Genomic DNA, 26,131 nt, shown 5'->3' with positions numbered 1-26,131 from the left:
GGTTATTGATAGTTGAATTTATGAAGTACAATAGATCTAACTCCTAAACCCTGTACTCTACAGATTCAACTCCCATTCCCGGTGGAGCAGATCTCAGCGCTGAGCCGGGGTGCCTTCCAGCAGCTTCTGAGACAACATCAGCTGACTCAAGATCAGCAGGAGTTTGTCCATGACGTCCGTCGACGAAGCAAAAACCGCGTGGCTGCACAGCGCTGCCGAAAGAGGAAATTAGACAGCATACACCACCTAGAATGTGAAATCAAAAAATTGGTAAATTACCTTTAATCGTAATCTCAACATGTTTTCAAACATGATATAATTGAATTTTGCATCCTTGTAACTTTTATTGGCCTGTAGTAGTGACCAGTATTCACTGCAGCAATGTTGATGGAAGTACTTTTGTCTTTCTTAACAAGTTTCTGGCACAGCCTCCAACACTTCTTTCACCTCTTGGCCATTTGCCACAACAAAAAAGGTGTTGGTGCACAAATCCAAGAGAATGTATATACTGAAAAAGTTATGCTTTACAATGCAAACTGTCATTATAATACTGCTTTATCATTTACATTTAGTGTGTGAGAAGAAAGCTTTTGAGCCTTTTTTGGCTCAAATGTGTGTGCATTTACCACTGTCCTCTGCTGTTTGGCGTTTGGAAATGTACATCGATTGGACACAGCTAACAGACAGGGTTATTTGAGAAGATCAAACCAAAATGTACACATACTAACTACTTCACTCCAAAGTTCTGTTAGATGAAGTATGTGAGGAGCACAAGACAAAAACAATTAATGACGGCGAGTGAATGCATCTTTCCCCCCGCCTTCATACATATTACTTGGGTGTATATTCTGTAGCACCTGTAGAAAGTAGAGTGGTAGATTTAGGTTTACAGATTGAACAGAATGGACCTTATCAATTTGAAATACTGTCGACTGATCAAAGGGTATAAAGCATGAACATAGAAAGAAAAAACAAACAATGAAGAGCCTGTCTGACTAAAATAAGCTCCATTGAGTGACCCTTTAATTTTAAAAGTAATCTTAAGTTGTGAATCTTTTGTCCATAAAATGCATATGTTGTGATGACGAGTGGAGGAAGCGAATGAGCTTTACTGTCGTAATTTTTCTACAGAAAAGTCAGAAAGAGCGGCTGCTGCAGGAGCGAACTGAGTTGGAGCAAAACCTGGAGGAGACGAGGCAGAGTCTGTGCGGGTTATGTAAGAGTGTCAGCATCGAGTCTGGCTCTGATCAGGACCACTTGGAGCTTCTTGCCAAGGTCTCCTCATCAGACTCCCCCATCTCCTCCCATAGCCTTTTGGATGAAGATGAGGAGTCCCAGATCACTATCGAAATGGTAAGTTGTTCTTCAGAGTGTGACCCGAGCAAGCCGCCTGCATGCTCAGTTCAAACTGCTGCACCAGAGGCTGGCACACAGACAAAGGAGGCAGGCTCTCCACAGAGTTGCCCCGTTCCCGCATCTCTGCTCAATGTCTGTCTGGACGTGAACAACAGCTTATAATTGGACTCGGTTTCCAATGTCATTTCTAATCTTGCAGGCCCACGGAGCAGGGGATGGACTCTTGAGTATATACTGTAATCCTCTTTTGGGATAGATATGCTTTCCTGTGTATTTCACTGAATGGTTTTCTGCCTTATAAAGTGACAGAGTACTTTGCTGTGTTTCTAATATGCATTTCACTGTAGTAAATACACAATCCATTATTCAACAGTTTGAAAGTGCACACAATTTTCAGGTAATTCCCAAATGTTTTTCTCAGGGAAACTCATAACCTGACTATGTTTTGATGGCTAACATAATTCTCGCTACAAACACACACACACACACACACACACACACACACACACACACACACACACACACACACACACACACACACACACACACACACACACAGTTATAAAAATTAGACCTTTCTTTAATTTAGGCTAATTAGTCTATCCTTAATATAATATAATAATCTTAACACATTCTGTATTATTTTACCACTATGCTATTACTTTAATTCAATATGCATAGCACTAACATCTTTTACAGTAGATAACAAGGAATTGTTGCAGGTAACATGAATTCTCAACAGCATTATTTGATTATTTTTTGGGCATTTTAGGCCTTTATATATATATATATATATATATATAGCAAAGGGCCGCACGGCAGAGTTGAACCCGCGGCCGCTGCGTCGAGGAGTAAACCTCTATGTGCGTAGTTTGAATGAATTACTGTCAGCTTCCCCTGATATTTGAGGAATAGTTCCAGTGTATCTGAAAGTGTTACAGGGGGAACATAGGAAATGATTTTATTTGATGAAAAATGTGCCTTATGCAGTAGTATAGTATGAAGACAGAAAGATAAAGGCAAACTTTATCATTGAAATTGTCAATTCTTGTGACAAGCACCATTGCACATTAACTCAGAACCTATACTTTCTTTTGCGTTACAGTCTGTCTTCATGTTGAGTATTTTTTATTGAATGCTTTCATGGATTACAGATTTAAATAAACATTTTGTTACCATTCAGTGCTTTTTTTTCAACCAGATAGAAGAATGTTTCCCATTCAATGCGCAGTACTACAGTCTGGCCAATAGATGGAAGTACAACACAAATGACCTCACCAGCTATACTGCCCCTTAATTGACTGACTATAACAATATGAATTGTTCTTTTTCCGATTTATCTGCAAGAGATTGAGCTTTCTTTTGGAGATCTTTATGCAAACTTTGAGCCACAAATTTCAGTTAAAAAAATTGCATTGGACATGACATAATAAACAAAACTAAACTGATATTCAGAAATAAAGTCGGCTGATACCTTAGCTGAGTATCATGAAGCTGCTTCAGAACTGCTTTCGTGCATATTGCACATGAGGCTGAGGTTATATGAACATGGATTAAGACTAAACTTGATGCATTTCCACCTGATAGCAAAGTGATGTTACTGCTATCACTATTATATAACAGTTGGAACTGAACAGTTGTCTATATATTAATTGGATCTGCAGCGAGTCATTAGGAAGACTTTTATAGCCCCTGTAGAACGGTGAGTGGTAGATTTAGGTATACAGATTGAACAGACTGGACCAGAAAACTACTGAAAAACAGACTGATGAAGGAAGATACGTGAAAGGATAGGAAGCACGAACAATGAAACGAGAAAAAAAAACAATGAAGACCCTGTCTGACTAAATATGATAAACGATCTACGCTATGTAAAGAGCAAAGGCATTCAGAGACTCTACCAGACAGGAAATTAAAAAAAGTAAGGTGTATATGACAGCCGTCCCTGTAACCCAGCAGTGCAAACTGATTTATAAGACTCATGATGCTGTAGATGCAAGGGAAAGGGTCCCCCAAACTAGCAAAATCAGATATGTCACGTTCCAGACTTCACTAAATCAGTGAAACATAAAACACAAAGTTTAATGCTTTGCGTTGCATTCCTTAAACTATAATGTATTGGGTTTATCATTTAAACAAACTTATCTGTGTAGCCTTACATGCTGCTTTCATTATTCTAGAAACAGCTCATGGAACTGACTATTATTTATTGACAAATGCTAATACTAATGTTTATCAGGCTGCAGATTGTGCACAAGGGAAAAACTGTTCACTCATTATTAAACCAGTTCTACAGATTACCTGTGCCACCTATAGAAAAGGAATGGAAAGAATCCCACTTGAGCCATTATATTGCACTAAAAACTGCAGCTCTAAAGTTTATTGCCTGCATGTGACACAAGCATCAAAACTGCAGCAGATATTCCTCGCTTGCCTATAAATGGCATACAGTACATGTCTACGTGTGCAGGTACTCATGTAGACATGTTCCTGCAGATACATTTGGTGCCAATAGTTGGTGTAGGGTGGACTGGTAGGTCGCCTTCATTAATGGCAAAGCGTAGCCCAATAAATGGTACGGCTGCTTGCAAAGACCTTTTTAATGAAATCTCTTGTGAAACAAATCGATCATCCTCATCTGTTTTTTCAAGTGTTTCCTAATATTTCTTTTACCCTTTTATTTGCATCACAGCATACCACTTTGCATGTAGACTATGCATTGTTTTTAGCACATCAGTGCACATGTAAGTCATCTTATTCAATGCATAAGATACACCAAGATAATATCAAACAGGAAAAGAAACAGTTTGATTAGAAAAGCGTAATGCTTACATTGTATGACTAACAATTCATTTTGGTTAATTGTTTACTGTGTCTGTAGACCTGTTTCAGCTGAGTGTCAGACTGTGAATATCCATCCTTGAGTTGCAAAAGCACCTCTAGACCCTCACTAGGATAACCATTTGTTAAGGTTTAAAGTTGTTGGAGTTCACAGATCTATAATGTTAACTGACACTGGTCTGCATCCCCAACCCCCCCCCACCTCCCTAGTTTGAAAAGTGTTTGCCTACTTGTTTTGGGTCCTTTAAAATAGCTACTGTAGCACTTGGGGACAATGGAGGAAAAAGCAATCTCATTTTGTTTTCCTTAGAACACAATCCTCAAGGTTATAGTGGTAATTACACGGGCAACCCTGAAGCCAACTAATAAAACTTGTACCTATCTTTGAGTCATCTCACACACACACACACACACACACACACACACACACACACACACACACACACACACACACACTGAAAATCAAAGCTGCGACTCTAAACTCGACAAGTGGTGTTGCATCTAAAAGTCAAAAGGATTAGCTGATGATAATGCCACAGAGATCAGATATCATTACACACATCTGTAGAAAATCCTTAAATTGATGTTTTTCAAAACTGGCATAACCTTTGAATACCAAAGCATTATGAATTGGATCAATTTCTGATTTTCCCACAAAATATTAGGATTCTTCCCCCCGGTGTTTGTGTGTTTCATGCATGTTTGGATTTTTGGAGCATTGTAGCACAAAAAGTAAGATTATCCTCTTTTGCGAGCTACACAGGAAGAGAAACTTGATTTGAGGAGGAAGCAGCATGGCAAGGTCAGAGGCCCATAATCCGCGGCCTCATTCATGCCAGATTAAAAACCTGCTCCGAGTTCTGATTAAGATCGCAGGGTTAGAAGATTAAAGACCAGCAAACAAAATGAAAGCAGTTTAAGCCCAATCCTGGAATTCATCAGAATACCAAAACCTTAAACTGTCATTACAACGTGAGATTAATGCAAAGCCCCCTTGAACTCTGTATCTTTCTTGATATATCTTCTGTGTCAGAGCCGATATTTTCTTTTTTTTTTACCAAAAATCTGAAAGATCTCTCACTTGGTTTTTTATTTCTCTCCTCCCTCCTTCCTCTTCTCTAATTTCTTTCTCTCATTTAAATTTTCTATAATCATAATCTGTTTTCCCCATAAGATAAACAGTTAGAGATAATGGATGGGTTTACGTATGTCCCTTTCACCTACTTTTCACAATGATTCCAGTCATTATCCTCTGACAGACAGACTCCACAGTACTTAGGTAGCAAGGATTAGAAAACAGGAGGCGAGGGGGGAAAAACAAGGATTAGAAATTAAAACATCTGGAATTTAGCTTCCTTGCGAAATTGCTAAAGCAGAGAATATATATGCTAATAAAATTGACCAACACTATTCAGTGTGGCACTCATGGATCAGGCTGGAGTTTTCGTGCAGGCTAATACTGACCACAGATACAAATGTTATCAGTAGGTCTTGTTAAACAAGCAGCAACAATTACAGGTTACAGATTGTGGTTGCTAAAGTAACTTTTCCATATCCACTTTCATTTTTAGACAAACATGAGTTGTCCAAAAAAGCACACAATCTAGCCTAATTGTTGGAAGATCTTCACAATATAAACCACATTGATATGATCAGTAAACACCAGAGTATCATCAACTGATAAGGCAATCCGCTTTCAAATTCCCTCTTATTTACTGCAAGAATGCTTCATATCCCATGTAAATAGAAATAGTGGCACTGCAGTGACATCTGTGATGGACTCGGTCCGTTTCAGGAAGGAGGTTTAACAAACTCTGGGCCAGATGTACCAACGCTTTTGCGCCCACTTCAGGCATATTTGTTTCGCAACGTGCACGTAAAAGCATGGCGAGGTATGTACAAACAGGCCGCACTGAGGTTAAAGTGCAGACTGCCCGTCGCGGGGACTGAAAATGGCAAATTGCGCTTTTCCGTGTCATGCATATGCATTCATGGGAGGGTAAAGGGAAAGTGGGAGTTTCCCATAAAGAGATGGGAGGGGAAGCGTAAGTGTACCTAATTATGTATTCCGCGGTATGTTCAAAAACCGCCTGTGAATGTGCGGCTCTTATTGCGGTGAAAATTGTCCGCCTCTTAAAAGCAGGTGTAAACCTGGAAGCGGGTTTCCTCGCATACGCCTCCTGGTGAAATGGCGGCAGTAATCCGAGCAAGACGAAGACATAGGCCAAGGAGACGAGCTGACAGGATTTTTGCCACAAGGCTCACACTTTTTCAGTTGAGTGAACACGAAATCATTAAGCGTTACAGATTAAGCAGCCATGCAATATTACAGTTACTGGAAGAAATCAAAGATGACATTGAATCTCCGACTCAGCGTTCACATTCCATTCCAGCCGTTGTTAAACTCCTCGCTACATTACAAATATTGGCATCAGGATCATTTCAAGCAGTCATAGCATCAGCAGTGGGAATATGGCAGTCTGCACTCAGCCGTATCATAGCACTAGTACTTAACGCTTTGCTACAGCGCAATTTTACGGTATAGTGGGCGGAGACTACCCAATGAGCTGCAGGTTTGGTAAATACGACGTAAGTATCACAGCGTGCGCTTTCTGAGGGTTGGACATGGCGCTGATAACGCTACATTCGCAAATGTACGTACATCTGGCCCTCTGAGTCTAACCCTGATGACTGAGTTGTTTTGCCCTGAGATGGGAAACTCTGAGTTTCTGGTTTCAGAACAGCTGATTTGAATTGGTTCAGTCAACTCAGAGTAGGTTCACTCAGAGTTAAGCACGTGCACCACCACAATAAAAAGGCAACATGAATGGCAACATGATATCATACACGCTACTTTCCTAAAGCCAAGTGGCGTGTTATCTGTACGCATTTTGAGCTATCCACGTGTATGTCTACGCTGTACACAGCGGGCGGCAGTCTGCAACGTCACAGCGTAAACATACACGCCACGTGGCATGTTATCACGAGGCTACCTGTTATCACAAGGCTACGGTTGGGTTTAGGATACGTTCCGCGGGTTGGGTTTAACAGGGTTCATACGTTTTGAAAAAACCTGGAAAAGTTATGGAATTTGAAAAATGCAAATTCCAGGACTGGAAAAGTTTTGGAAACATAAAAGACCCAGAAAGTTTGGGAAAAGTCATGGAATTTTGTATAACCCAGCATAATAATATGTGATTAATAAATGTATTTTCACGTCGTCTTAACCTCAACATTATTCGGGGAGCAATATTATGAATCCCACTATGAACCACATAAATTGTCATTAATTTTATAGTCAAACCTCTGAGGGTAAACTTTAACACAGATTTTTATTCTTATTGTATAATGTCGACTGACATTTTCAGGAACACATAGTCATGGAAATTTTCCAAAAAGTCATGGAAAAGTCCTGGTTAAAATGCGTATGAACCCTGGTGTAAGAAAAGAAGAGGATTGGGTTTAGGAAATGTGACACGGGTTGGGTTTAGGAAACAAACAAACGTGGAAAGGAAACATCACACGCGGGACACAATCCCCGCTCTCCTGGGTGAAAGTCCCGTGTTTTACCCATCCTCCACCCCGACCAACCTCCCTATGCGGATTTTTGCCCTTTCATACTACTCGCTACGGCGTCAATTCACACTCAATCGCCGTTGATAAACACGCTAAAAAGCGAGTATGCGTCTTGATAACACGCCAGTAATGGCATACGACTTGGCGTGTCATACATACGCCACTTCATGAGATCAGTCTGTGAATGGAGCCATGATACTACGATTCACCATGGCAACCACAAACTGGTCGGCGGAAATACTCATGCGCACGTACAGCGCGTTTGAACATGTATTTTGCTAAAAAAAGCAACACAGCGGCTGCTGCAAAAGAGAGAGAATGTGTGTGGGAGAAAATTGCTGCTAGAGTAAAGGCGTAAGTTCCAATATAGTGTATTCATTTTATATTTAATCATAAGTATAATATTACTGGCGAAATGGTATTGAACCTATAATCTATTTCATAGGCTCAATCCTGCGGGCGAAAAAGTCCTAGGCCTATTAATCCAATTCTGAGGCTGCGGCACCATCATTAACAGTATCATAATTCATACTCTTTTATTTCAAAGGGTTTACATCATTCACCTGCAATACTGTGGAACTCCTTTTTAATGGCTCTTACTGGTTTGTGTCCAGGTAACACTACAAAAAAGTTTCAGAGCGAGTCACACTCTTCTGATGGCCCTGCATACAGCAGCTTTACTAATATGCTCCGCGTCACCAACGTTATAAAGAAAACTGCCGTTTGCAAAAAACAACGTAATGTGACACAGAATCTGCTGGGATGTGTCCACAATGGGTGACGTTAGTGATATGAGGACGGATAAGGTTATGTAGGCTACATAACTCATAGACTAGGAAGCACAACGATACCACTCAAATAGGTAGGCTAGTATCTGGAAATGAAAATGCATCTATAGTCGGGGCCTCAATATCATCTCCCGACGTATGTTCTTGTTCGTGTATGTTTTTTCTTCATGCAGATAACAAACTGCGCTAAAATGCGCCTGATACAGACTGAATGAATGAATGAGGAAATGAGAGAGCGCTGTGTCAGAGGGAGGAGACTGAGAGAAGAAAACCTGCTCCCGACCAGGTTAGGTTCACACAAGCTCCGTTACCATAGTAACTGACTCTGAGGTTAAGGTACCTCTCTTTCTGAAACGGAACACCCAGAGTTTCCCTCATCTCAGGGTTAACAAACTCAGAGTTTTCACTAAACCTACTTTTTGAAACGGGCCCCTACTAAGGTTTGGACATCCATATAGTATTGGAGTTTCTCTCCTGGGGGCAAAATCCAAAAGAAAGACACAATATAATGTATAATCAACCCAAGCATAAGCATGACCTGTTAGCAACAAAACATAAATCGTAAAAGCTGTTGAGCTACTGTATGCTAACTGATTCCATGCTGCAGTCACTATGAACTTCATTTGTGGGTAACACAGAGAAGGGCCTGTATCCCATTGACAGGATTATATGAATAAGGACCATAATACTATAATCGCCCGGAGAAATGAGAAAAAGCAGGGGGACATGCCGACCCCAGCTAGCTAGCACCCTGGCCTGCAACCGTCAGATTAACAAACATATGGTTGTACAGTGACAGATTACATTCACACTTGCTTTCTTGTCTTAACAGTCCTCACTGCGTTCCATTTGTAACATTAGAATTACAGGGAAAAGTGTGTCTCGGGACAAGATCTGTCAAAGAAGTCATACTGTATTAAGAGTACGATTATTTTAACCAGTCATGCAGAAATTGTTGGAATTTATCAGTGTCAAGAGCTGCAAAACTGGAAAAGCAGAAATGATGGCTGCAATTTTGCCAAGTACATTGTTTTTTAATTAACTTTACTGTTTTGAGAGTTAGATTGAGCATGAAGTCGTTTTTTTTCAGCTTAGCAGTGCAGAAAATATCCCCAAAATTCAGGGGAAGCCATCATCCTTCGAAATGAGCAACATACTGTAGGTTATTCATGCATGTGATGTGTGCCGGTGTTGATAGAGTACAGTGCATTTTCCAGTGTTTGTTGATATTATAATTGACAGCTGGACTGCAAAAATATCTCTTGTCCAGAATTAACAGTTAGATCACATTACATCTTCAGTTGCTGATTCCCTTGAGTACAATACCAGTACCTAACAGTGGACATTGATTACAAAATGTTGTCAAATTGTCAACTTGGTTAAAGCACTAATACTGGTTGAAAGTGCTGCACTGTACACAATTTAAAACAACATATTAAACAGCGATATGTGATTCATCTTTATTAATACCTGTATATCAATGAATAGAAAACATCATTACAATCTAAATAATTAAAAACTCAATACCCTTGATAAGTGCAGACTGTTTCTTTTCTAAAGGTGTGTTTTGGTTGGCAAAGGAACATACTGTTTAATCCTGCCCTTCCCTTTGTTTGGATGTTTTTCTTCATTGTCGTGTCACACTTTAAAGACATACCCAGGTCCTTCATCACAGCACTGAAAGGAATCAACTGTAAAAAAAAAAAAAATAAGAATAGTTTTTGAAAAATTGATATATATTGGGTACAATTGTATAAGCAAAGTGTGGTTAAAAAAAAAGGAAAGACACAACACTGAACAGTTGTCAAGTCTAAATCAAGCAATCCATTGGACTTAAAAACATCTTCACCTTCAGTAGAGTAGTAGTAGAGTTCCGGTTGATTGTTTGATTTTGACCTGGCGTCTATACTATTTCACTGACTGAGACAATTGTATCCAGTAGAAGCATGGTAAACGTCTGTCTGATTTCTGCTGTAGTTACACACTGCTGGTACCTGAATAGTTCAAATCTGCACCAGATGAGTCCTGATTTCATGTAAAAATGTCTTGTATGCTGCATCTCACTGGCATTCACACTCCGTAAACAGTTTGCATTTGAATCTTGCGTTTAAATTGTGTCCAGGAACAGTTAAACCTTACCTTTTGAACATTAAAACCTGTTCTCTGGTGATACAGATGATCAAAACGGCAATGCCCTTGCCACTGGTGATGCTGTTGAATGGAAATTGGGCTCTCATTGAATGTTTGGGCTTTCATGTCTAAATTTGCATGATTTCGAAGCAATGCTGTATGTAGAATGCAAGAAATCTGTCAAAAATCATCGCCGGAATATTCATAATAACCGATCAATCCTAATTGTTGTTCATGAATCCCACTCAACTGCCCTTAGTCACAGGCAAAAGTATTTCAAACCTGAAATTCTGTCACCTCGTCCTGAATGTGACGCAAATCCTATAATGCACAGACAAAACAAGCAACACTCAGTATTACCTGTCAGATTTGGGGAAGAAGAATTTCATTACGTCTGCAGGATTTTCTAATCTGTGTGACAATGCCTGTACACTTTTAAACCAGGAGTGTTTAATATGTGTTTGTAATCCACTGCATAATGAGGATGTTATTTACCAGCCTAAGCCTGAGTGAGGTGAATATGGGTCTGATCAGAGCTTAAAGCAGACAAAGAGAAAGGTGATTCAGGGATGCTGAAACTACTGCTGAGCCAGTGGCATGTGTCATCAGCCATTGTGATGACTCAAGTGACCACCCACTTTGATGTTGAATCCAGAGACCATCTCTTTATATCTTAACTGCTTTAGGATTGCTTGTTTTACATTTGGTGCAAACCATTTTAACTAGCGGTTTTAAACGCATGACTAGATGCACTGCTTTACACCAATAGTGAATGGATGATTTGCAAACGCTTAATAGTTGGTTCATTGGTAAAGTACTGCCAAGTAACATCTATGCATGCCAAAAATAAGACCTTGGTGATATACAGTGTAGTATGTAAGCATACACAATAGTACGTGTAATAAAGTAGGTTTTCTTTAGCCTGACGTGGTCCTACTCAGATTCTAGTCAGAATATGAGTCTGATGCTGCTCCATTGGGCTGTGATTATGGGGCGTGTTTCAACCGAACCAGGAAAGAAAATGCCTCTGCACTCAATTGGATAGACCTGCAACCAATCAGAGCAAGGGAGACAGACGTCACAGAAGCTGCAAGTCAAAGGTGGGCTTCGACAGAGCAAAGGCAGAGGCGGCAGTTTCCGTGTCGTGCGGAAGGGTTTACATACGTGATCGCTGTTCTCTGTTCCTCTTTTAAAATGAAAGCGCTGTCGATATCTTCTATAACCGACGCGATGGCGGAATCTACACACTCAATTATCCAGCGACAGCCATCTTTGTTGTAAACGAATTCAACCCAAGCGCTCTTTGGTTGATTACGTTACTGTTTATCATCTGTCCATCATCGTATAAAGCCCGCCCTGACAATTTGATTGGTCCGAACAGCTCTTGTTCGAGCATAGTCGCTCCACAACGGATCAAGTCCAGACCGAACTTCCCGACCTCAAATGTTGTGGGCGGGGCTAAGTTCGGCTGGCATCCAGGCTAGGTTTTCTATAGTGCAGGCCAACAATAATAAGCAAAGCTGAGGTTACTTAACTCATAACTTCGGTTCTCTGAAGTGTCTCATTAAAATTGTTCTCCAGAAACGGCCAAAACAAATGATTGAAAGAGAATTGAAAAGCATCACAACAATCAAATAGACATACAAGTTTTACAAGAGCTCAGATCTTCATGATGTAACCCAAGCGTTTCATGAATGAAATCCAGTAAAGGAAAAGGCTGTGCATGCAGAGAAAGGGAGAAATTAAAACCACAACAACCAGAATAAAAGGTTAAAGGATGTAATGTTCTCACATAACTTTAGTCATTCTGAAACAATTCCAACATGACGAAACATATACATGCATGTTTATGAACTTCATAATAAAAAAGAAGTATAGACCGTAAGCAACTGATGGCCTGAGTGTCAAGCAACTTAAATAACATTTTGTAGGAACACTCATTCATAAACAAATTGGAAATGACCGTCATTAAATAAATCAAAGATTTTTTTTTGAAATACATGAGTACATACAAAAGTGGTAAGAATAAGTGCTGTTATGTAAAAGTTTCTGTGTGCTATAAATATGAAAATTGCAAACATTTAATAACAGAATACTCTCAAACCTACTGCAGTTGTTGAAATGAACATGGCAAACATGACTCAAAAGATAACACTTACAATCATCACAGCATTACTTACCCACATGGCATGACAATTCTTTTTTCACACAAAACAATGTTAGTTTTTTTGCAAAAGAAACAGCAAGGCCAAGAATGTCATGTGTCATGATGTCAGAAGTAAACAACCATCCATCATAAAAAGGGGTTCAAATGTATTCTTCCAATGAAGACTAAAACATCCATGTGCTCTACGTCAAAACTACTGAAAACACTAAAATCTGCATTAAAAAGTATTTCTGTTTTGATTGTAACAATGCAGTTCAACACATTCAGACTTCAAATTTTTGTTGGCCCAGTGATTACTGTAGTCCTCTGAAGACAACAATGACAACGCAAATGTGTAGTAGGGTTCATAACAGTCTTCGATAAAGTCCCCTAGTGTGTTAATACTTGTTGTGCCATTCGCACTGACCAACACTCACCTCCTCAATGTCCAAGTTCTTTCTGGATTTGTAAATAAACTCTCCAATTGCTACAAAAACTGATAGAACAAGTCCAGCTGCCAGCACAATAAAGATTCCCCCTATGTTCTCCACACCCAGAGCACTGGCCTCTTTGCTGTCCTCCTCTGGGCAGCCATTCCCTCTCCACCATTTCTCCTTCATCATGTGCAGCTTCCCTTCCTCCTGAAGCTGCAAGATGGCGATGGTGATCTTGTCTCTGTAAGGGGAGCCTGCAGCAGGATAAAAAACATTAGGTTACTCTTTACTAGAAGGTATCTACGTAAGAGTGACATGACACCCATGAACTAGAGTGCGGATCGGGCCGCATTTTTCTGTCCGAGCCTGGCCTGCGTCCGACAGAGCAGTAACCGAACCTGACCCGAGCCCGACAGGCATTAAGATATTTATGTTCGAGCCCGACCCGAGCCCGACACAGTTAAAACCTCATTTTTTTCTCATACTAATGACAAATGTTCGTTTGTTTGTGTGGAAAGCTTTTTTCGGAAATGTCAACAGATGAGCGCATCAGCGCACGTTAATCTCCTGAGGCCAGCTTCTTTTTAACGTCTTCCATCATTGCGCTGCCACATGTAACCTAATATGCTCATGTTTCGTTGTCACAGCTACATAAACAACTTTCCGCACACAGGAAAACAGATGTTAGGGTAATATTTTAAATTTATTTTAATCACAAAAACAAACCTTTGCATCAAGTGAAACCTACATACATTGGCTACCTACATAATAAGCAGTTTTAAATTTAAAACGTTCAATGCCTTATCGCGCTGATGTGACCGAGCCCGACCCGAACCCCAACATCATTTCTAAATATCTGTCCCATCAGGCTCGGGCCGGGTATCCATCCTCTATCATGAACGTGTCATAAACATTATAAACAAGTCATAAACATTTATGACATAACGCTTCTCTCATTAAATGCCATTCGGTTTTTGTCATGACAAGTTAGGTTTAGGGTTAGGGTTAGGGTTAGGGTTCATGTGTCATGACAGTGTCATGTGTTCATGACACTGTCATGTCACTCTTATGTAGATACCTTCAAGTAAAGTGTTACCAAACATTAATTTCTGCCTTTACCAGCATCATTACTTTTGGGGTTTGTTTTGTAGTCAAGATAGGGAGTATTTATTGGTTATCATTTTTACTGTGTAGTTTGTTACTCATCTCTCTTACCAATCGGGGTCCCCACTCCATAGCCCTTTGAATCTATCAAGCCTCCAATCTGTGTGAGGTTGCAGTTACGCTGGCTGATGTACTCGATGCTGGTCGATTCCATCAGGAGAGCGTAGTCTGTGGTGAGAACCCTCTGAATCCCCTCCCGGTTGTTTTTCACCAAAGCTGTGTTTTTCCTGCTGCTCATGAATGCCCACATTTTCTCGTAAGTTGAGATCTTAGATTTCTGTTGAATCAGAATCAGGATTTATGGACCTTTTAAAACAACGCATCTTGATGGTCAACACAGCAAACAACAAATCAGATACTGTTGATACATCGTCAGTGGTTGACAGTATTAGAAGACTATCTGCTGACTGGAGTAATCATCTTGATGCATGGCAGGAGACGGGATGTGACAAGAGTGTACAAATCTGCCCAAGTTCATTCAATTTTCTTTGTACATTCAGATAAACTCATTGTTGCGCTACAGACAAAACAATAAAACCTTGAAATCTTTATAGAAAAAATTGGCCACTGGCTTTCATTAATCTGCGTGTATAAGGAAGTTTCTAAGATACTAACCTTCTACCCTACTCTTTTTCACCAACCCATCAGACAGCACATGTCATGGTACTGTAATGCCTGAGGACTGATGACTCAAGGGTAACACTTGTCAGGCTTATTCAATTCAAAAGTTGTGTTCTTGTTTGCATCCCTCCCCCCATTGTTGTATGGTTACTTTCCCAACTACTGTATAGGGGAAAGAAGATTACCTTAAAAAAGGTCATGGTGGAGCCGTCTCTTACGGCACCGTACTCTATTTTGGTTTGTTTGGCCAAGTCATCTGCAGAGTCGATTGGCGAGTCCATTCTCTCCACAGTGAGGAAGGCAGCCAAGTTAGCAGTGTATGAGGAGATTATGATTAATGTAAAGAACCACCATATTCCACCGACTATCCTCGTAGAGAGGGCCTTAGGCATCAGTTCGGATCCTGTAAGAGAACAACTCAAGGTATATTATAAATTCTACAAACAAATACATCATGAGACATTAGGGCTGGGCGATATGGAGAAAATCAGATATCGCGATATTCTTGTCCTAATACCTCGATGTCGATATTGTGTCGATATTGACAATTGGTGCTTTAAGAAAATATCTTCACAATGAGATTTTAGATAAATAATCTTCAGTAATGTAGATATAATGACTAAGTGGGTAAAGGTAAAAAAATAACAGAAGAGCTAGAACAGTCAGGTAACAGAAAATGACTGTACTTTACTGTAATGCAGCCTTTAAAACCAGGAAAAGACAACACTTAAACCATTTACGATATTACGATATCCAAAATCTAAGACGATATCTAGTTTCATATCACGATATCAATATATTGCCCAGCCCTATGAGACAGTGATTATGTAACATAAATAGCCACGACACTAACTACCTTATTTTTTCCCCAGGCACACCACAAACATTATTCTATATATGAAGATGATGGTTGAAGGTGCTCCACCAAAGGGGACATTCTGCCAGGTATGAGAATAGCATGATAACATTATTCAATTATAATTATAATAAAATCAGTAAGTATACCTTGCTGCATAAGTGCTCCAACTCCAAACCACACACTATTTATTAGAGTGAAGTTGTTTTCAACCACATCCGAGTCTGGGTTACAGGGGTGAGGGTTGTACCACTCATAGGGAGTGAATCTGAAGGTGAAGAATTAAAATAATCACAATTAAAAATGTGTAAATAAAATACAATGATGACAACATAACACCATATTTAGGCATGTGGTTGGAATTTACTCATTAATACTTTTTACTATTAAGCCTCTTTTTTAAACTGATGTTAATATCATAATGCAAACAGGCAAAAGTAATTCTGACTCAATTCTGACCAAGGTTACAGCAGCAGTGTGCAATCAATCGATGTCCTTGTTGCAGCCAAAATGAATGCATGACTATTGATAAATGCAAATGGCCTATTGCATACATGACGTTTCATCATTGTGCGCATGAGAAACTTTCTGGTGCTCAATAGATACATTTCTCGTGAGCACGCAAAAGTATCTCGTGCTCACGAAAAACCATTCTGAGTAGCAGTCAGAATGTCTGCCGAGGAGGTATTCATCTTCCTGAAAACGCAACAAAATGTACCTGATAGTGTCATCAACATACTTTAAGATGATAAGGCAACTGATTTCATGCTGTGAATATGAAATATTAACTTTAGCCACATAACGACCAACCATAATGAACATATAAAGTTAATTCTAGCTGAAGCTATAGAAAAGGATTTTTTTTTTTTAACACACTAATTCTTTGGTCCCATTTATTAGAATTTGCTTTAAGCTTTTACCTGGCAATAACAAACAGCACACAGCTGACACCGAGGCATGCCAGTAGCACATACATCCAGATATCAGGAGACAGTGGGTTGAGGAAGGAGAACACCCCTGGATTGGTGCCGTTGGGTTTGTGGTAGAGGATGCTGATCCCTAGCGTCATGAAGGGCTTGGAGAAATCGATCACCTTTTCCCTTACATATGTGATAGTAAGAGGGGCCACGGCCAGGTCAGCCACCTGGTACAGAACAAAAACATCAAGCAGGGCCACAGTCAAAAACAGATGATACTGCTGATCCTTCCGATAATCTCTCACATAATATTGATTGGTACTCACATGGTCAATGAGTTCTCGCACCATGCCGTTCCACTCTCCCTTGTCATTCTGAGCTCCATATTTGCCATCAGAAACCAGCTTTACCTCATAGGAGAATCCCAAAATGTTGGAGAGCTCTTTGAGCAGGTCCAGGCAGTAGCCCTCAAAGCGATCATTTCCATACAGGGGCTTATCAGATTTCTTATACATGACATAAGGATTTTCCTGGAATAAGGCGCATAACAGACTTAATTAATTTCATCAAGACATTTCTGATCCAATGCTGCTGGATAAGTGCTTTGAGTCATACCAGAATAGTTGTGACAATAAGGGTGCGGTTGGCCATTGAGTCGGTCACATTAGTGGATGAGTCCTTGTTGCTCTCTGTTAAATTAAGGCCTGTTTGGGAGTTCCACACACCAATCTGTAAATAATGAAATATCCAAATAACCAAACTGACTGGACTTCAAAGACCCATAGTTGCCTGAGTCACCTTCACATGATCACGGTAAGGAATGCAAAGAAGGGAAAAGAAACAAATACAGGGAAGCTGTGGAAGAACAAACAGAGATGAGAATGGGGGAGGGAAAAACGTAAAAGGAAGGAGATATAAATTGCAATATTTAAAAAAAAATAAAATTAAATGCTATGTCAAGTGCAGAAATGCATAACATTTCTTTCCACCAGTACCTACAACTTTTTGTTTTGTGAAAAAGGGGAGATATCACAAAGGGCAGCAGGTAGAGTAAATTGATAAACCATGTCAATATTCCTTTAGGCTACCAGGGCAGCTAAAGTACAGACCTTTTTCCACACTTTATTCAGGCGGTTGTTGCCCGTGATTGTCTTGCAGAAATAATAAAGAGAAAGCATTTTAATCACAGAGCCCTTCAACTCACAATGGAACAATGACTGTGAATTTTGGCTTAAAAGAGAAAAATAATAAGAAAAGAAAAACTCCTCTGGTTACAGCTCTCATGATGTTTTAATCTAAATATGTACTTCCAACTGTGTTAACTTAAATGTAATTTCTTTTGTCGTGAAGATATCCGTCATTAACAGGTAACAGGCCTGTTAATGACCTGCTAACATTGAGAGAAGCATTGTCAATGTGATTAAAGGAACGTCCACAAACTTTTGACTTTAAAATGACAGCTACAATTATTCGTACGAGCTATGTGTCAAAACAGCTCGTGCACCAGATTTAGTGCACCAGATTTCAAGGTTCCTTATATTGTTTTACAGACAAGTCATCTTTCTGCAATTTTAGAAAATAAAAGGAGGTTACAGTGAGTAGCAGTGGTTTGTCTATATTTGTCCTACTCCTTTCAGCCCTTCTGTGAATGTACTGACAGTAAAGAGACACGGGTCAGATAGTTAGTCAGATACCTTCTCCAAGCCATCTTCCTTTAGGCTGATGACATCTAAATCAAATTCTTTCCGCAGGCCGTCTGTCTTGTTTATTACTATTTGTCCCGTCAAGCCGTTCCATTGTGCCTGTGGCAAAGAGAGCGCAGAAAACAAAACCAATGAGTCCCTCAGTTTTTAATGTCATAAATCCAGTCAAGCAAAAGCCTGGAAAAAAATGAAAGCAGTTCTTAAAAAATTAATAATTGATGAGTGCTACATTAAGCAAAGAACACTGACAAAAGGCGTACTGCATCTTAATGGGCATTTTTGCACTGGCTGGATCCTTAATGGAAATATCTCTGAGTATATAACATGGTGGACAGTGATGTGAATGGAGCAGGCAGGCATGGCCTTTGTCTGAGTAAAGAGCAGCGGGTGGGCAGCAGAGCTCAGAGATATTTGAATGCAGTTGATAATGAAGTGAGCTCAGCTGAATAACAGTCACGTTAAATCTCTGTTACAGAGGGCTCCGAGAAATGAGCTGCATCTCAATTTTGCCCTGACGGAGGAAGCTGAGAAGCCCGTTTCTTTAAGGGAAGATATCTACAAATCAATACAGCCAGTGACCTACTGTAAACTCGCCATGTTCAGCCAATGGCATTTCATAAATTTCAATTTCTTTCTGGTTCGCGTATCAAAGTGTCATGGAAATAGAATTAAAGGGGCAGTTCACTCATAACACAAAATCGTCACATATCAAACCTTTTAGAAGCATGGTGAGGCTGGATCAAAGCCACATTCCTATTTGAGACTGTTGCATCACATCTAACTGAGAAATAATCTACTCACACATTGATGAAAACCAAAACATGCTGCTGCTCCCCTTATTTACATCTCATCACTAAAAAACTGACTAACCATACAACTTGTTGTTGAACAATTTATTCTTATTTTATAAATTTTTTTTATTTAATTATTTATCTCAAACAATTAACAATGTTGACAATCAGAATTTACCAAAGACCCAAAAAATTATAAAAAAGAATAAGTTCGAGAAGGAGCAGGCGGACGCATACAGCGTATTAGGTCCTGCCCCTACTTCACAATATCATATTATTACAAAACAAATACATATTTGGATTTTTTTAATTAAAAAAATTTTTTGTTCACTTTTTCTTTAAGAAGAAAGTAGTTCTCAGAGAGCACTGATTACAACGAGGCCTGTGAGTAAGAGTAACAGTAATAAGTTATTATGTTTGAAAACGGACATAGCCGTTAGGTTTTTCCAATGAACAGAAGCTGATAATAATAGCCAAATACGTCTGGGAAATAAAGTCGGTGTATGGGAGAAGAGCTGCGTGACTTGCTCATCTTGAAAAGGACTTGTGTTGAAGCTCAGAGTAGTGGAGCTCCCTGTCGATGTGTGCTCTCAGATCGAGAAATTATTGGTGGCACTTGGACTGACACAAACCAAATGCCACTGAGCACGTGGTAGCCTGCTGGCGAAATGCCAAACCACCACAAATCCTAACAAAACTCTCCGAATGAATAAATGACTTTTGAGCTAAGAGGGAAAGGTTTTATTGGGTCTTTGGGTGAACTGTCCGTCGCTGCTACTACAAGTGATTGTAATATATAATCTAACAATCTGGGTAACTAATTTAGTGTCATGCTACTATACACCGTGCATTAGATTCTACAAAATACTCCAATGTGTTGATATATACATATTATGTGGCTCAGCCTTGAGGATGTTTTTGTTAGAAATGAATTACAGGTGTATTAAGAGATGCCGAACAACTCTGAGCCTTTATGTTTCATCATCTTGTTCTTTCAGCCTTTAAACAGAAACTTGCATCAGTCAGTTTATAGCTGAAAATAATTTGATTCAATCTACTGGAACCAAAACAAATGTATCCTGAGCCATTTGTCAACATACAATAAGCAACAAACCAAACGCCACTGAGAGTGAAATTAATCTAACCTTATCATTCTAAAGTGCTGTACTGCTTCACAAGCTTCACATTATGATTTAAATAAAAATAAAAATGTTGGCTCTAAACAAAGAGGCTCTGGCAACGCACACACACAAACGTAAGATTTAAGATCAAACTTGATGCCATCCCGAGGAACGCTATCCCCTTCATTAAGTTCTGACATCCGTTTCTAATGCAAAGATCCTTCGCATCTACAGAAGGTTACCCGGTATCATTTGGTGAAGTTGCTCTTTGATTAGACTGCTTCACACAGTCTTATTGCACACATCTGTGAGACCTACTTGACCCGTTAGTCCAGATTTATTCATGTCATTAAGTCTCTTTTTAATCCTCACCAATCAAAAGTGTCTCTGTGTCGACCATGTGTTGGTGTTATTACTGTACATGTAGTGATGACATGGATCTTCTCGGATTGGAGAATCCCGATGATAAAAAGTGATTATCCGTGAATACATTGGACACACCATCAACATTTCGAGAAAAACTCATTTGCTTTTTCGCACTCCTCCCTCAGGCCTCTATACACCAGCCTCACCAACAAATCACTGGTACATTTAGGAAAATAGTCCAAGTGCACAAAGCTCAGCCTCATTCCCTTCGGCTGTGAGTTCTTCATATAAATTTCTCTGCAAAACTTATCTTGTAGCATTAAATATGTGATACAGGGTTGATTCCTGCAGGGGAAATTGTCTTTTGCCCTCCCTCCTCCATGAGAGCAGAGTGCAGGGTGAGGATTCAGTGTCTTGCTTGGACACTTCAGATAAAACAGTTATAAAATACAATTCTTTGCCAGCCTTTATGTCACAGTTAGAGAAGTTTCTAATTTCATTTTTAACCTTATGTTGGGATCATTTCTATAGATTGTAATTATTCTCGGACTCTATGGCTTGTATTTGTCTTATTCTTTCCCTTATTTTTGTATACATATATATACATTTTGTGTTATGTTTACCTGTTTGTTCGTTTGTTTCATTGCTTGTCTTACTTTTTATTTTTTGTAGAGGAATTATCATGTTTTTTTTGTATAAGGGGAGGACCCTGAATAAGCCTTTTAGGTTTCTTTCCTCTCCTGCACTGTAAAAGCTTGTTTTTACTGTACTTTATATCTTTGTGCAAATAAACTTAACTAAACTAAACTGAACTAAACCATCTTAAAGAATCATATCAGTATTTTGCATGTTTTAACCACCTAAATTCTGTACTACTGCTGATCATTTCCCAAATCGTACCACAGTGTTTCTGAATGTATTTCCCAGCATCCAGGCTGCCACTCGCAGAGACGTGCTGGAAGGGATTCACCACAGCGAACATCATGTCTGATTTGATCGTTGTCAACGTTACATATCTATTGGGTGGTAATGCAGTGCAGACCTTTTAAATCAGTCATAACTGTCAACCACACTGTCACAGAAATAGTGAGAAGGATCATGGGAAATCGTTGTATAATGAATACACAAATATAAGAAAATTCACAAACGGTCCAGTCAAGCAGAACCAAAACACCACTCCCTCTCAGCTCTAGTGCAAAAAAAAAACGTTTGAGAGCAGACACTCTACTGCTGGGCAGTATGATCCCTCCTGACAATACTCTCAGGAGCAAACAAAGTCTGTGTTCTTTCACAAAAATGGCACTTTCATGGGTGAAACTTAGCAGACTTAGCAGATATGCTACCTCTCAACAGCATTACCACCCAATTACTATAACCGATAGAGATAAGGATAGACAAGATGTTCATTGTGACTAGATAGAAAGTTGGATAACACTTTACTTGAAGGTATCTACATAAGAGTGACATGACACTGTCATGAACACATGACACAGTCATGACACATGAACCCTAACTCTAACCATAACTCTAACCATAACTTGTCATGACAAAAACCGAATGACACTTACTAAAAGAAGCGTTATGTCATAAACGTTTATGACTTATTTATAATGTTTATGACACGTTCATGACAGTGTCGTGTCACTCTTATGTAGATACCTTCAAGTAAAGTGTAACTGAAAGTTGCATGAAAAGAAAAGACTCAAGTCTTGTAAGTTGATCTTGATGCAGTAATAATTGAATGTGCAGCAATAATTGAATGGACACAAACTGTCATGGTTTCTACCAGTTAATATCAATTTTAATAAGTCCCCTGTTCGGCTGCCACTAACCTCTCCTGTCATTTCAGACCTTGTTATTATTTAACCCTCCAGCAGTTGTCCTCAGCTCTTCCTACCTTTCCCCAGTTGCACACCTGCCCCTCATTCTCCTCTGTGCCTCCTCGGTGTTCACGATCTAGCCTCCCTGGTTGTCGATTGCTTAGCTTTTGCTGAGCCTGTACACAGATGACTAACAGAAGAACTATATGATAAGCTTTGGAAAAGATTGGCTGGTAGTGTAAAGCACAGATGATTTGTAGCAGTGGTGGAATGTAACTAAGTACATTTACTCAAGTTGTACTGTACTTAAGTACAAATTTGAGGTACTTGTACTTTACTTGAGTCTTTTCTTTTCATGCAACTTTCAGTTACTTCACTTGAAGGTATCTACATAAGAGTGACATGACACTGTCATGAACATGTCATAAACATTATAAAAAAGTCATAAATGTTTATGACATAACGCTTCTTTTAGTAAGTGTCATTTGGTTTTTGTCATCACAAGTTATGGTTAGGGTTAGGATTCATGTGTAAATGACAGTGTCATGTCACTCTTATGTAGATACGTTCAAGTAAAGTGTTACCCTACTTTCTACTTCTACTCCGCTACATTTCAGAGAGAAATATTGTACTTTTTACTCCACTACATTCATCTGACAGCTTTAGTTACTAGTTACTTTACAAATTAGGATTTTCTTCACACAAAACAAATGTAGTTTATAAAATACAATGTTTTATTATAAACAAAACTACCCAACAATATAACGGCCTACAAGCACAGCTAAAATTATTAGACCATGAAACCACCAAACACACAACTGTCAATTAACGCCGTTTCTAAAATGTGAGGATTTTTCTGCATTGAGTACTTTTAATACTTTAAGTACACTTTCCTGATGATACTTATACACTTTTACTTAAGTAACATTTTCAATGCAGGACTTTTGCTTGTAACAGAGTATTTTTAGACTGTTGTATTAGTACTTTTAGTACTTAAGTAAAGATCTGAATACTTCTTCCACCACTGATTTGTAGTAAATGGGCCAAAACATGAAAAGAACACAGTATTGTCCTTCTAAATGAATGCACTGCAATAAAAACAATGCTTGCCAAGCTATGGGACATCAAGTTTATCAAGTAGAAGAGAGAACGCAGGAAAGGACACTGTTAATCACCAACAGACCAGAAGCTCATGTTATACTTCAGTGTGTTAATGTGAATACGCTGATCACAAGTCTAATTACAGACAATATCTGTTGGGGCTATACAGCTGAAAAGTGCATTTACTCACACTCTGCTCTCTGGGCTCTTCGGCATTGCCTGTGTCCTTCAATATGCTGTCCACACTTGCAATTTAAAAGCTCATTTATCAAAGAAACATCTAATTGGAGAGTGCGATATAAAGAGTGAACCTATTAAATTGAAAGTCCGCTTCCACAATTAGACATTTTCCATGTTTTTCAAACTGTCAGTGTACTTTTGTGTTCATTGTGTTCCTCTTCCATCTGCTGTCAGATCAATAGTTCATGCAGAATTGAACACCTTTTTAAATTTCCATTAACCTAAGATCTACACAAGATAATACACTTACTATTCTTTAAACTTAAATCAATAAGCACCTAGAGTGAAATTTTGAAAAAGAATTCTGATCTCATTCTCTTCGCATTAAACGTATAAAAAGTATAAAAAGCTACAGCTCTCAGTGAGCATCAGTAGCCATCTGACAACCCGCTAATTTAGGAAACCCCCAACATGCAGCACATGACGTCAATCCCTATCTCCTGAGAAAAATGGTTTTAAATATAAGTGTAACACACTCCTTGTACATCACATCTGATCTCCTAACGCTATTGTTTCTGCCCCTGCAGCCAGGGAAACGAAATAGAGGCAGCAGGCTGTGAAACAGATGGATGGATGGATGGATGGATGAATGGATGGAGGAAGAGGGGTGGCTGTCACACATTCATAAACCATACTCACTTCTTTGAGCATGTTCATAAAGCGTGACCCAAAGCGCCAGGGTTTGTGTCGGTGGCACTGAAGGGAGCTGACGGTGATCTGAGCGGTGCGTTGCGAGGCAGCGGCTACCATGTAGACGGCATCGTACATCAGAGCGGCTTCAGTCTGAAAGAGAGGCGCGGGCGTCAGCATCCATCAGCAGAGGATCGTGCCATGCACTTATCACATCAGGACTGTGGATGCACATGCACAGCATGCGTATGGTTTCTCAAAGCATACCCCAAAAACTGCAGCGCTAGTTTCACTAACATGGAAAGCAATCAGACCACAGCCACAATCAGCCACAGTGAGCCCAATTTGGTGAGCAATTTGATTCAAAATACCTTTCTGATTGTGTGTACAATCAGAAAGCACCATGGTGGATTACCGTATTCTGACTCAAGTGTGGGCGATGAGGGGCTCAGAATAATTGTTTGTAAAGGTCTTGTGTAGCTTTCCAAAATAGGCTACACGTTTACACATTTACATATAATCTCTCAGTGATTATGTCTGGATGTTGAGAATGGCCTTATTTGATATAAGAGTATAGTTTTTTTGGTCCATGTGTGACAGGCAAAGTTAGTAATATGTAAATAAAATTCGATTAGAGTTCAATTTGACTTATTTTCCTCTGATTGTGAGATGTTTAGCAAATTATGTTTATTCCTTTACCCCTTCATAAAAAAATGGGAAGATTAAATTACTAATGAAATTGTCCTAACTTGCTTGAACACATACATAAAATCAAATCAATGAGGAAAACAAAATGTGGAAATCGAATTGGCTGATTTTACTGATTTCTTTTCAATCAACTTTTCTCGGCCGAAAAGCGAAAAGCTTTATGTAGATTTAACGGACCTTCAGCGACCTTTATGGCATGTTGTATTGGCATTCCCAATACAATCAGAGAGGACATTGTTAACATGGGTGTCCCCACTGAGGAACCCAGCCCCTACACTTGACAGACCTTTAACAAGGTCAGCCCTATGGTCCCACAGCCCAATGGTCCCACAGCCCTATGTTCCCACAGCCCAATGGTCCCACAGCCCTATGTTCCCACAGCCCAATGGTCCCACAGGCCAATGGTCCCACAGCCCTATGTTCCCACAGCCCAATGGTCCCACAGCACTATGTTCTCACAGCCCAATGGTCCCACAGCACTATGTTCCCACAGCCCAATGGTCCCACAGCACTATGTTCTCACAGCCCAATGGTCCCACAGCACTATGTTCCCACAGCCCAATGGTCCCACAGCCCAATGGTCCCACAGCCCTATGTTCTCACAGCCCAATGGTCCCACAGCACTATGTTCCCACAGCCCAATGGTCCCACAGCCCTATGTTCCCACAGCCCAATGGTCCCACAGCCCTATGTTCTCACAGCCCAATGGTCCCACAGCACTATGTTCCCACAGCCCAATGGTCCCACAGCCCAATGGTCCCACAGCCCTATGTTCCCACAGCCCAATGGTCCCACAGCCCTATGTTCCCACAGCCCAATGGT

At 39.7% G+C, this 26,131-nt stretch overlaps 2 protein-coding genes across 4 annotated transcripts in view; one reads left to right on the top strand and one right to left on the bottom strand.

Annotated features, from left to right (window-relative positions):
• The window catches only part of LOC120544420 (transcription regulator protein BACH1-like), a 32,885-nt gene that overhangs the window by 3,767 nt on the left and 2,987 nt on the right, over window positions 1-26,131 (top strand). Inside the window, exons 4-6 of one of the 2 annotated variants that reach the window (XM_039778154.1) lie at window positions 64-270; window positions 1,132-1,353; window positions 15,929-16,001. In XM_039778154.1, coding sequence (XP_039634088.1) covers window positions 64-270; window positions 1,132-1,353; window positions 15,929-15,970 — 471 coding nt within the window. In that variant the 3' untranslated portion in view covers window positions 15,971-16,001. Of the gene's footprint in view, window positions 1-63; window positions 271-1,131; window positions 2,535-15,928; window positions 16,002-26,131 lie in introns of those variants that run through there. The other variant, XM_039778146.1, reaches the window with a different exon arrangement.
• The window catches only part of LOC120544392 (glutamate receptor ionotropic, kainate 1), a 43,126-nt gene continuing 27,061 nt past the window's right edge, over window positions 10,067-26,131 (bottom strand). Inside the window, exons 7-17 of one of the 2 annotated variants that reach the window (XM_039778103.1) lie at window positions 24,611-24,754; window positions 18,524-18,631; window positions 17,939-17,980; window positions 17,445-17,558; window positions 17,156-17,359; window positions 16,833-17,056; window positions 16,062-16,180; window positions 15,242-15,459; window positions 14,487-14,712; window positions 13,275-13,525; window positions 10,067-10,252 (exon numbers count right to left, since the gene is read on the bottom strand). In XM_039778103.1, the coding sequence (XP_039634037.1) occupies window positions 10,082-10,252; window positions 13,275-13,525; window positions 14,487-14,712; window positions 15,242-15,459; window positions 16,062-16,180; window positions 16,833-17,056; window positions 17,156-17,359; window positions 17,445-17,558; window positions 17,939-17,980; window positions 18,524-18,631; window positions 24,611-24,754 (1,821 nt within the window). In that variant the 3' untranslated portion in view covers window positions 10,067-10,081. Of the gene's footprint in view, window positions 10,253-12,456; window positions 13,526-14,486; window positions 14,713-15,241; window positions 15,460-16,061; window positions 16,181-16,832; window positions 17,057-17,155; window positions 17,360-17,444; window positions 17,559-17,938; window positions 17,981-18,523; window positions 18,632-24,610; window positions 24,755-26,131 lie in introns of those variants that run through there. The other variant, XM_039778096.1, reaches the window with a different exon arrangement.

The sequence above is a fragment of the Perca fluviatilis genome, chromosome 2, assembly GCF_010015445.1.
Source record: "Perca fluviatilis chromosome 2, GENO_Pfluv_1.0, whole genome shotgun sequence".
NCBI lineage: Eukaryota > Metazoa > Chordata > Actinopteri > Perciformes > Percidae > Perca > Perca fluviatilis.
The sequence above is the reverse complement of the archived record's forward strand: the minus strand, read 5'-3'. Positions and strand labels throughout refer to the sequence as shown.